The 12,071-nt window shown below is 46.4% G+C and overlaps 1 protein-coding gene across 1 annotated transcript in view; it reads left to right on the forward strand.

The window, feature by feature from the left end:
• Window positions 1–10,063, forward strand: part of SP100 (SP100 nuclear body protein) — a 75,243-nt gene extending 65,180 nt beyond the window's left edge. The window contains exons 20-26 of the mRNA XM_090284913.1: window positions 1,192–1,230; window positions 2,409–2,450; window positions 5,589–5,704; window positions 7,956–8,076; window positions 8,349–8,420; window positions 8,943–9,086; window positions 9,769–10,063. Coding sequence (XP_090141039.1) covers window positions 1,192–1,230; window positions 2,409–2,450; window positions 5,589–5,704; window positions 7,956–8,076; window positions 8,349–8,420; window positions 8,943–9,086; window positions 9,769–9,891 — 657 coding nt within the window. The 3' untranslated portion in view covers window positions 9,892–10,063. The remainder of the gene's footprint in view (window positions 1–1,191; window positions 1,231–2,408; window positions 2,451–5,588; window positions 5,705–7,955; window positions 8,077–8,348; window positions 8,421–8,942; window positions 9,087–9,768) is intronic.
• The last annotated feature ends 2,008 nt before the right edge of the window (window positions 10,064–12,071 follow it).

Consider the following 12,071-nt stretch of genomic DNA (forward strand, 5'->3'; position numbering starts at 1 on the left):
GCATTGCTCTCCCCTACCCCGCCCACCCCTTCTCCCACAGTCAATCCCCACCCTGATTTCCATGTCCATGGGTCATTCATATTAGTTCCTTGACTAGACCCTTCCCCTTCTTCCCCTCCTCTCCCCCTCCCCCCCGCCCCACTGGTCACTGTCAGTCTGATCCTCGTTTCCATGACTCTCGTTCTATTTAGCTCGTTTGTTTGTGTTGTTCGTTAAGTTCACTGTGTTTGGTTCCCATTGCTGCTATAACAGCTTTCCACACGCTTAGGGCTTAAAACAATGCAAACCTATTGCCTTACAGGTCTAGAGGACAGAAGTCAGAAATCCGTTTCCGTAGGTTCAAGTCCAGCTGTCAGCAGGGAGCATTTCAGGGACAATGTGTTCCTTGCTGTTATCACCTTCTAGAAGCCACCCGCATTCTTTGGCTCGTGGTGCCTCCCACGAATCCCTACAGCTTCTTGTTCTGACATCATATCTCCTACCGTTCCGATTCTCCTGCCCCGTCTTGTGAAGCCCGTTGTGATTCCATTGGCCTCACCCAGATAATGGGAATAATCTTCTCATTTCAAAGATCCTTAATTTAATTACCTCTATTAAGTCCCTCTTTGCACATAAAGTAACATTCACAGGCCTGGAGATCAGGACATACACATCTTATTCCAGTTACTACACCCGCTTATCTCTGGAATCCAAAGTACGCAGTGAGAGCATGATTTACACTTTATTGTCCTCACACACTGTTGCCAGCCCTTCCCCCTTGTCCTCTCAAAGGCCTGGACATGTGTGTGTGCCCAAGGCCACTGGTGGGGCCTGGCACCTGATGATACCTGTCACTCACCACATACGTGCCAATGGAGAAGCTCAAGTATGTGAAGTATAGAGACACAAACTAGAGGGATACTGGGGGGATGAACAGGAACTGGTGGGTGCAGAAGAGGTTGTAAAGGAAAACTTGGACTTTGTAAGGAGCGCGCGAGAGAGAGGGTGCTGTTCTTCAAGCTGAGCCTGGAGAACCAAGAACAGCACATTACGGATTTGGAGAGGGAAGTTGTTGCGCACGAAGACACCTAGAATGTGTGTTGCTGACAATGGGGCATGTCTGGGCGGCGTTTGGAAACACCAAGCTCAAAACAGTAGAAAAAGTACAAAAGGACCAGGTGGACACATTTTGGAATCTCTTCTCTCTTTCAGAAAGGATATCTACCAGACCCACCAAGGACAAGAAAAAAGGTGATTATCAAATGACTTTCAGCCACTGTCTCATCTATCACAATGTTGATTCCCCATTTCTCTGGCCATATTTCATAGTTTCTCAATTTACTAATTCTAATAAAACTTGATTTTATAATACGGTATTTTTGTAGTTGCTGCTTTCAAACATTACAGTGTGTGAGGCCAGGACTCCTTTAAGCACTAAAACATTAGAGATAGAGGTGAGAACAATCCTTTAAAATGGATAACGAGACAGAACTGATCTTATATGATTATTTCAACTTCATTGGCTAACATGGGAGAGTAACCTGTGGGGAGGATGGGGGTTCTATGACACCCAGAGAGACAGGCAGTCCCACAGCCGCCTCTCAGGTCATTGTGCCTTGGATCCACAGTTTGTCTGTGGCCTCTCTGCTCTAGCCTGGAAGTAAAAGCTGAAGCAGTCATTGTTCCAAACTAGAAGGAGGCCAAGTTACTCTACAGATACCCAAGGTCAATGCAAGCTCCTGGGATTCAGGAGACAGTGGAAAGGTGCTCATCTTCAAGAAGAAGAGGTGCAGAACTGGGACCTTGGACCTATTTTATCCTTAGGGCTGTGCCCAGGAGAGCCATGGGAGGCAGTGGAGTCTGCAGGGACACCTGCATGGCTTCCAGGACTCTGGGACCTGTGGTCACTGGGGCTTTGGGTGATGAGTCCTCAGCCTGAATTCCTCATTGCAGCTCCAACTCCATCTGTGAAGACTGGGGCCAGACTCTCTCCCTACATGGCTTCTTAAAAGCCATCTTGGGTCTGAGATCCAGAGAATTGAACTTGCATTGGGCAAAAGTATTGCTGACATACAATTTAACGGTTTTTTTAAAGATTTTATTTATTTTTAGAGAGTGGGGAAGGGAGGGAGAGAAACAACAATGTGTGGTTGCCTCTCCCATGCCCCCAACTGGGGACCTGGCCCACAACCCAGACATGTGCCCTGACTGGGAATCAAACTGGCAGGCAGAAGCTCAATCCACTGAGCCACACCAGCCAGGGAAATTTTTATTTTTATTCTCCAATTAGATAAATAGACCCATAAAAGAAGATATGAAACGAAGGGAGGACTGAGGCTTGAATTGTTTACAAACAAGTCTGTTCAAATGTGTGGTTAATGAAAACTCATATTCAGTATTGTCACTCGGTCTTTCTCTGCTTTCTATAGACAATACCAGAGTCTCGCAGTGGTGCCTTTATTGATCCATACGTAAGTACTAACTCCCACCTATAATCCCAGGATAACCCAGGCCCTTGTCCTCAGTACATCATCTGTGCTGTTGCCGCCTTTCCCTGAAGTATGCTCACACTCAGAAAATGTCACATGTCACTGTGTGTGATGAACAGAGAACAGCAGATGCATCACCCACATCAGGTAGATGGTTCTGGGGTTGGGTGTCCCCAGTGTGAAAGCATCCTTTCCGTTGTTCAGTGGAAACCTTCCTGTCCCCTCATTCATATGAGAGACAGAGCTCTAGACCACTTGGGTCTCTAGAGGTGGGCCTTGAAGTGGCTGGCCTGCAGATTAGAGGTGAAGAGCAAATATGAGAGGATAGCAGCATTTTAAAGAAGGCAGAAAGGAAGCAGAGAAAGATCCCAAACATCCACTCTCTGGTACAGGCAGTGATAAGATGGTTTCGTGCATGGCAGAAGGAAGAGGCCAGGCCAAGCTGGCAAGTTCAGAGTGTAGATCCTGCCATGGTTTCTGCAAAGAAATGTACTTGGGGCAAGTGGGTCCTTTCTGGCGCCCCTATAGCTCCTCCTGCCCCCAACTTCATTGTCTAACATGGGAGAATAACTCAAGGGAAGGGTGGGGGTTGTAGGCCATCCTGAGAGGCAGGTGGTGGCATAGCCACTTCTCGGGTCATTGTTCCTTGGATCACAATGGATGGTTTGTCTGTGGCCACTTTCCCCTGGGCTACAAGTAAAAGCAGAGGCAGCCTTGTTCCAGACTGGAAGGAAGTCAGGTCATTCCAACAATCCCCAGGGTTCAGAAACCTTGCCCCGGCAGCCTAACATAGTAGTCAGCATCTGTGCGTCTCATCTGTTATGACAAAAAAAAAAAAAAAAAAGTTTCGTGGCCCCATGCCAGGGCAAGCCAGGTCCATGTGGGGGTGTTCTCAAGGATGTCCCTAGCGACCATTCCACAGGTTTTCCTACTGGAAGGGAAAACATGGGTAAGAGACATATTGCAGCTTAGAATTTCCTCATATATGTGACTTTTGTGCTTCTTCTATTACATTTATAAATGAGGGGAATTTACACATTCAGGTATAGTCCAATTCACCTAAGCTCATTGGACCCAGAGATGATATTCTGACGGTTATGATGCGTAACCCTAGTAGCAGGCCACATTCCTCTGGCTCATAAGATGGTATGATGGTGAGGGCCTCTGCCTCTTTGTAGCAGCAGCCCTCACAGAAGCACGGAGAATGAGATACTGTCTCACTGGGACCTGCAGCACTGGTGATGGAGCGGATGTCTGGGTCAGGAGAGGGCAGAATCTATGCTCCCTTCCAGGTTCCTGGGTGAATGATGGGGTGCTTGGTTGGGGGGCTGGTGGCACCAGGGAGAGCAGATTCCAGAAAGGGAGACAAGGAATGTGGTTGGAGACGGGGTGGATTTTAGATGTGATGGAAGACATCTTCTCACTGGAGATGATGGAAAGTAGGGTGTGGTTGTTTAGGGGCTCAGAAGGAGGCCAGAGATGCAGGTTTTAAAGTCTGAGGATACATATGATACGCGTGGTCGTGGGAGTGGGGGAAGGAGCAGGGGGTGTAGGACAGAGCCCCAAGGAATTCATTCCAACCTTCTAAGTGAGGAAGCTTCAACGAAAGAGACAGAGTGTCAGGGGGGCGGGGGGAATTCAAGAGAGTGGAGTGTCACAGAACAAAACATGGTGTTTCTAGAAGGAAGAAGTAGGCCAGTCCCCAAGTCTGTGCACTATCTGTACCTACATTGTCACAGAATTCCTCCTTCTAATGCATGGTGTATACAGGATATTTTCATCTAGATGCACAGCTGTTACCCACCCATTGGATGAACCATTTCCCCACTGCACGGTTCTCCTCAGACGACTCTCTGCTCAGGTGGTCCCAGGAGAGGAGCCAAATCTGTCTGGACATTTATCCCTCTCCATCACAGACACATGACCTTCATACATAGAAACTTTACTTTGTTATTATTTTTTATCCTCACCTGAGGACATGCTTATTGATTTTAGAGAAAGGAGAAAGAAGGGAAAGAGAGAGGGAGAGAAATATCGATGTGAGAGAGAAATATCGATCGCTGCCTCTCATACTTGCCCTGACTGGGAACTGAACCCACAACCTAGGTATGTACCTGGGCTGGGGATCGAACCCGTGGCCTTTTGGTTTATGGGATGACACTCCAACTAACTGAGCCACATGGCCAGGGCCATATATAGAAATTTTAGCATCTAGATTCATATGTTATTGCCACACAGATTATCACACACACACACACACACACACACACACACACACGTGATCTCTCCCGCCCCCCACTGGGCTCATTCCTTGATCAGATCTTATTTAGGTCTATAAATTCTATCGTTTTAACATGTATTTTTTCATTCCACAATACTTAGATGCAAACACTCTCCAATTTTTGACTTCACTAAATAAAATAAAATCTGGCTGAAAGTCCCACATATTGGTGGAAGACCCAAGCATCAACCCATTCTGTGGGCTCCTCCACCTTCCTTAGACAGAACACAGCACCAGGTCCTTCCCGGACCCAGTGGCTGCCACACTCCCTGGTCATTCAGAGATGGAGCCTCCACACCTTACATGCCACACTGAGTCATGGGGCATCTTCCTCGGGCTTCCAGGGCTGAAGAGTTCTGTCTTCCCTGACATTCACCTGGTCCTCTGTGCCCATGGCCGTTCCAAGAAAAAGAAGTGCAGTGATATCTCAGGAGTTTATTCCATCATATTAAGTTCTCAGTAAATCACTCTTTGATGAGTCCATTTAGATGATGCAATACAGGCAACCAGATAAGACACTGTATTCCTGAGCCAGGTTTCCCATCAGAATAATAAACTTCTCAGATTATCTATCATTCACCCTGATTTGCTGCTAACCCAGTCTCTGTCTTCATAAGGAAAACTGTCATGATCTACTACGGCCTCTTCCTCCTGAGCTTCTCTGCAAATCGGAATGTCTTCTAAAATCTCTGCTCAGTGTTGTTCCTTAGTATTTTGCAGAGAGAAGTTGACAAGTGTCCCCTCGGTACAAGCAAAGTCTGTGTATTCTAGAACCCCAGCCTGTCGACCTTCCGGAGTCTCACTGACCCCAGCGATGTCTGCACTCTCTCCCCTTCTAGCCGGAAAACTCGAATGAATGCGAAGTGTGTTGTAAAGGAGGAATGCTGTTCTGCTGTGATACTTGTCCACGGTCCTTTCACAAGGAATGCCATATCCATCGTATTGATCCTGACAGGTTAGTGAGACCCGATCCCCCCTTGCCCTTCCTTCTTGTGGTTCAGCTCTTCCCGCCACGCCCACTCACCCTGCAAAGTTTGTCTCTGGTTGTATTTGTCTTTTTTTTTTTTTTTTTTTTTTTTTTTTAAGTATATTTTATTGATTATGCTGTGGTTGTATTTGTCTTGATGCGAGGGAGTGGGGTTCTTAAGTATCAGAGCTATTCAGCCATGCCGGCAGCAGATTCATGGGAAGCGAAAACGCCTCAAATGGTTATTGGGTGTAATAGAAAGAGGTGTCACAGCCGCCTGCCCAGCTGTGTTTCCCAACCGATGCACTTGGATGGGGTCCTGACATCATACGTGAGCTGCTGGTTGAAAGCACGTATCACCTGCCTTGGGAACACGACAGACTTGGCAAAGCCGGGGCTGTGATGGGTCCTCAGAAGGCCATCCCCAGCTGACCCTGGGTGACAGGGTCCGTGATACATCTCGTGAATTCTGAGGGTGAGTCCACTGCTGTGTTCCCTTAGCTGTAAAATGTATCCTTGGTCAGAGGTGATGGTACGTGGGCTAACGGAGATTGAGAAGGCATCTATAAGTGGTGGTGTGGACAGAAGATGTCTACCAGGAACGTGTATGTCCCTGGGAGGACAGGGTGCGCATTGCCCTCCATAATGGGAGGGATCTAACGTAGCCCACCTGCCCTATGGTAGCTCCACGCACCACCTCAGGGATCCAACATAAACCTCTGTAGTCAGGCAATTTGCAGAGGCAGGAGAGAGATCCACTTTTGGTTGAACTGACAAATAGTTCCCATCCCTGCCCTGTGGGCACTTTGTATTGGGCCTTTTTTTTTTTTTTTTTTTTCCCAATTACAGTTGACATGCAGCATTATATTAGTTTCAGGTGTACAACATGGTAATTAAACATTTACATGACTTACCTATACGTCTAGTACCGATCTGACACCATACATAATTATTAGAATGTTATTGACTATATTTCCTGTGCTGTACTTTACATCCTTACCCCTGGCTGGTTTGGCTCAGTGGATTGAGCGTCGGCCTGCGAGCTAAGTGTCGCTGGTTCGATCTTCCAGTCAGGGCACATCAGAGAAGGAAAACTCTGACTCCAAAAAACCTCCGCTGCCTTGCGGCATACCTCTTCAGGGGAAAGGCTAAGGGAGTAAACCCCGACAGAAAATCCGGAGCCGGAGTCCCTAAGGCGGTTTGATGTTGTAGTCAACACCGGCAACTCCTGCGGCGCACCTGAAGCCAAGCTGTATTGACTCCGTCTTTCCCTTGGACCCTTCAGCTGCGAAGAGAGGGGGGGTCTGCTGCATGGGCAACAGCAGACCCTCCATATCACCCTGCCCAGGCTCTGTAGCTTCAGCTTCACTGGAGAGGACACTCCAGCGTCATCGCAAGATGTCGATTCAACACGGGAGGAGACAGATACCGTGTCACTCCCGAGTCGGACTGCACAACCATTCTCGGCGGTGCAGATAGACTCTTAAGAAGCTACACCATCGTCTCTCGAGATGGACGGCTGCCGACCGACCGACTTTACATCCTCAAGACTGTTTTTATAACTGACAATTTGTATATCTTAAGTTGTAATGGACTTCTTGAGAAAGGACTGGGGTCGCCAGGAGAGAGGCTAAATGATGTCTCTAAGAGCAATCACTGTATTCACTGATTATGGAGAACCTGCCAGTGCAGAGAGCCTCATAGAGAGGACTCTAGGGGCCAATAGACTATCTGACACTCTGTTGGTAGATTTCCTTTCCAGGAAGTCTCTGACGCACAGATTCTAGGTGTAGATACGGCAATGCCAGAGGGGAGGATGCCTGTGGCTTGTGCTCTGTGCTTATTCAGCAAAGTTGAGAGGCAAGAGCTGGTCCTCTAACTTTTCCTATGACCTGATGGTTGGTCGATGCCCAAGACTCAGTACTGATTTCCCACACTCAACTGTGACAGACAGGGCTCATTACCACACTCACGGTGGCTCAGATGAGAAACCTAAGTTTTGAGATGAATGAGAGTCCATCACCCACCATGACACCTAACTCAACAGACTGCTTATGAGAGGGGTGTCTTTGGTAATTAAGCCCAAATGGGACTCGAGTGTGGAGGAGCCTCCGTGACAGAAGTTGGCTACATGGTAACAACCAATAGTCCTCCTTGAACAGAGGATCTTCACAGCTGTAGGAACGGTGGCTGATTCATGGAGGACCTGCCCCTGCTCACTTTATGTTCTGCCTCTCAGAAACCCATGGAGTTGCATCTTGTGCCAGATAAAGGCTATTCAGGAAAGTTGCCCAGAAAGTCAACCATTTCACCGGGAATCGGAGGTCCTAGAGAGGCAGATGCTGCGTGAGGAGCGGCTGGTGAGTTGCAATGTGAAGATGAAGTCTCCCTTCTCCTTTCTGTTCAACTGAGAGGAGAAGCCCAATCTTGCAGAGGCTGGAGGAATGGTGCCCAGAGGCAAGCTACCTCGCTAGGCTTTGATCACATGATCTAACAGCCAAAATTCATATTCCAAAGGACATGCTCATTCCATGTTTGTTTCAGAGTCCACAGGCGCATTCTGTCAGAACATGCATAGGAGTTCATTCTCTCCAAGCTGATTTTCACTTAAGATCTCCTCTATCTTTTGCAGAAATGTGAATACCTCCTCTTGAAGGTCTATTGCTCTTCAGTAAGCCCCTTTTTTGCCAAAAAACCATATTATGTAAGTAACAGCAACAAAACCCTCAACTGGCGTTTGTCAAATTTGTGATGAGAATGTAATGGGGACAAGTTGCCATTATCATTGCCTTGTTGATGGATGTCTTGGTCAACTCAGGCAGCCCTTAGAAGCTTAGGCTGCTATAATGAAGTACCACAGGCTGGGTGGCTTCCACAGCAGAAATTTGTTTCTTGCAGTTCTGGAAGCTGAAAGTCCAAGATCTGGGTGCCAGCATGGTCAGGGTCTGGCAGTGCTGTGCTGTGTCATCACATGGTGGAAACAGGGAGAGAGCTCTCTGGGGTCCCCTTAAAAAGGGCACTAACCTCACTCATGAGCACTCCACTCTCATGACCTAATTATCTCCCAAAGGTCCCACCTCCTAACACCATCACATTAGAGGTCAGGATTTCAACATACAAGTTTGGGGAGTGGAACGGGGACACCCCGTTCTCAGCAGTGAAGAGTCTACAGAAAGTACACTTGGAACCGTGCTAACAGCCTGCCCTTTGGCATTTTCATCCACAGAGTAAAGGGGAACCTCAGGGCCTGAAGAAGTGTATGTGGTTAGACAAAATCAGGCAAAAGCTGATTTTGAAGTCGTACTGCCAAGTGAAAGGGTTTGTGCGGGACATGCGCCTCATCTTTCAGAACCACAAGACATTTTATAGGGTAAGTGGCTGTCTCTGCAAGCCCACACAAGTAAAAATTCCAGAAGGATTCTAACAGCCCCGTGGTCTACAGAGGGAAAAATAACAACAAGCCAGATCTGTGATGGCAAACCATTGCCTTAAGACCTCAGTCTGCTCCCTGCTGAACAGTACACTGCAGACCTAGTCCCTTCCACAGCCGAGTGCTTCTCAAAGGCAACCAGTGCTCCTCTTCTCTACAGGAAAATACCAAATCAGCTTTCTCAAATTCCAAAATCTTGGATTTCTTTGCATTCAAATTCCCGAGTGCAGTATCAAAAAGTTAACAGGGATTAAGTAACAAAGGGGTAAGGAGGGAGGGAAAAGAGAGGCACAGCGCATTTGCCGTAGCATTTCCATACTCCCACGTTGTTGCAAGTAACACGTGCTGTGCTCAAATCTCAAATAACTTGAATTTTCTCAATTTAAATCAATCGATCAATTTCTGATGAAGAATCAGGCTGCAATGTAGCACTATCATTGCTTGTCTGTCTTCCAGATAAAAAGAAATGATCGAGCTATCAGGGAACATAAGCTATTGTTCACCAGATAAAGTCTCACTTAACATTTGGGGTGGCCTGAAGTGAACATCCAGGTTATCTGAAACCTTGGGAGTCTAAGTTCATTGGCAATGACTGTTATTGTTTTTGTCTTTGCTTTTCCAGGACCACAAATTTATCAGTCTGGGACTCCAACTAGAGGACAAATTTGAGAAAAACTTCAAAGACGTTTTTGCAGTTCAGGAAATCAGCAAGAACAGGTCTCAGTCTGAGCCCATCGCTTTGTAATGCTGTCTGGTTTCGTTCCCCCATTCCAAGCCTCCAGCAATGGGGCCCAGGGCCCATGCCCCATGTCACCTGTCATCTGCTGCTGTGCAAGCATCCTACCACAGTCCTTCTTTCAAATTTTTTTGGTTGCCATTCCTGCTCATTTATTTTTCTAAATATAATTTAAAATTGCCTTGTCGAGTTCTCTTATTGAATAATTTGGAGTGAAATTTACAATAGAAAATATTGAGTCTTTCTATAAAGGATCATATCCTGTACTTCCATTTATTTGACTTATCTATTATGTTCTTAAGTGAAGTTTTCTCTTCTTTCCTCCTCCCCATATAAAACATTCTTTCTTTCTTTTCTCTTTTTTCTTTGCTCTTTTTCCCCCTTATTTATTGCAATGTGTGTGACCTACCAACACAGAACTGAAAAAACAGAAGGTTTGTAAAGTTAGCCAAGAATGTCAAGCTGGCTGAAACGAGTTTCTTAAATTAGACCCAAAACCAGTGAATGTCCTACAAGCCAATAAAATAATAACCTTTGGGGTTATATTTTTATCAAACAAATAATTTGCATCTCTACTAGACAAAAATCTATAAATTAACATGTAATTTTATGAAGTCAGGCCCTAACTAATAGGACACTACAAATCAGGACCAGTCATCCTTTTGCCTCATTGCCTTTTGTCTTAATAGCTTAATTGACCTTAATCCCCTCTTGGGGAACTTCACAATATATCTGATTAGTGATTTACAATTTATAAAGGCTCAAACATTTAATAGTCAACAATTCACTTCTGACACAAACTGCCCGGAACTATCACAGACCACACAGGTCAAGGGTTCAGTCCCCCACTTCAGACACCAGCCACAAGTGGGGTTCCCAAGCTACCGGCATTTCTACCCAGCACACTACTGATTTGGAGTTCCCAGAGTGCCTTCCCTTAGGTTCAATAATTTTCTAGAAAGACTCACAGAATTTAGGAATGTGCTCTACTCACCATTACAGTTTTATCATAAAGAATACAATTCAGAAGCAGCCAAAGGAAGGAGGTGCCTAAGACAAGGTTGTGGGGGGAGGGGCCCGGACCATCCATGCTTTCTCCAGCACATCAATATATTCACCAGCTCAAAGGCTCCTGAGCCCAGTAGTTTAGGGGCCTTTATCAAAGCTTCAATATGTAAGCATGATTGATTAAATCATTGGCCATCAGTGATCAAACTTAATCTTTCTCCTCTATTTCCTCTCCAGAAGTCAAGGAGTGGAGCTAAAAGTTCTAATCCTCTTATGATGTGGCTGTTTTTTTAAACTCACTATTATCACTGGGGACATTCTAAGGGTTTTGGAAGTTCTGTGCCAGGAACTAGGGACAAAGGCCCAATAGATACTTTTATTACACCATGACAGGCATGCTATCTCGTTTCTACTCTGATGTCAATATATTGTATAAACACGCATGCTCACTGCATCGGGCCTTGCCTCCCACATTTCCCAGGAGTGGGTTTGTTACAGAGCGAACCTGGCTACAGGTTCCATTAGTCCCATCTGGGTCGCCAAAACTGTTACAGAGCAAAAGGGGGTTCTTTCATGTGGCGCCTTGGTGTAAAACCCAACAGCTAGTGTTGAGGAAAACAGGCCTTTATTTACAATATTCCAACCTGAGGACTCAGAACCCTTCAGAGCACTTCAGCTCAGAGCCCTGTTCTCCCGCGGGATCCAGCACTTCCCTTGTTCCCCAAAAGGCTAGAAGACAAAAACATGCCCAGAAGTTCCCCATCCCTTATCTGTCAGTTGTCTCCTTCAGGATCTGGGGTATGATGTCATCAGCCTCCATATAACAGTCCAGGAAAACATGTGCCGTGTTGCAGTGGATCACACATGGTTCTCCCTTTGCCCTTTCAAAGCCACATGGTATTCTCCCTTCTCAAAACCACATGGAGAACTTAGCTAAATGTCTGCCACCTATTTTTAAACCCCTGACTGCGTCCTCTGACACAGTGGGCACGGTAACCAGTTCTGACCATTCACTTTCTGCACCATTCCATGGTCCATAACCCATCCCACCTTCTTGGGGCCTTGGAAGTATCAAAGCCATTTGTGTAACAAAGACACTAGCCACTAGCCACAGGCATGTGAAGGCATCTTAAAAGCTGTTTCCTTTTCCCCATCCCCTCACCCACAGGCTCTGGGATTTT

Source organism: Furipterus horrens, unplaced genomic scaffold, assembly GCF_987537825.1.
Source record: "Furipterus horrens unplaced genomic scaffold, mFurHor1.1.pri manual_scaffold_1, whole genome shotgun sequence".
NCBI lineage: Eukaryota > Metazoa > Chordata > Mammalia > Chiroptera > Furipteridae > Furipterus > Furipterus horrens.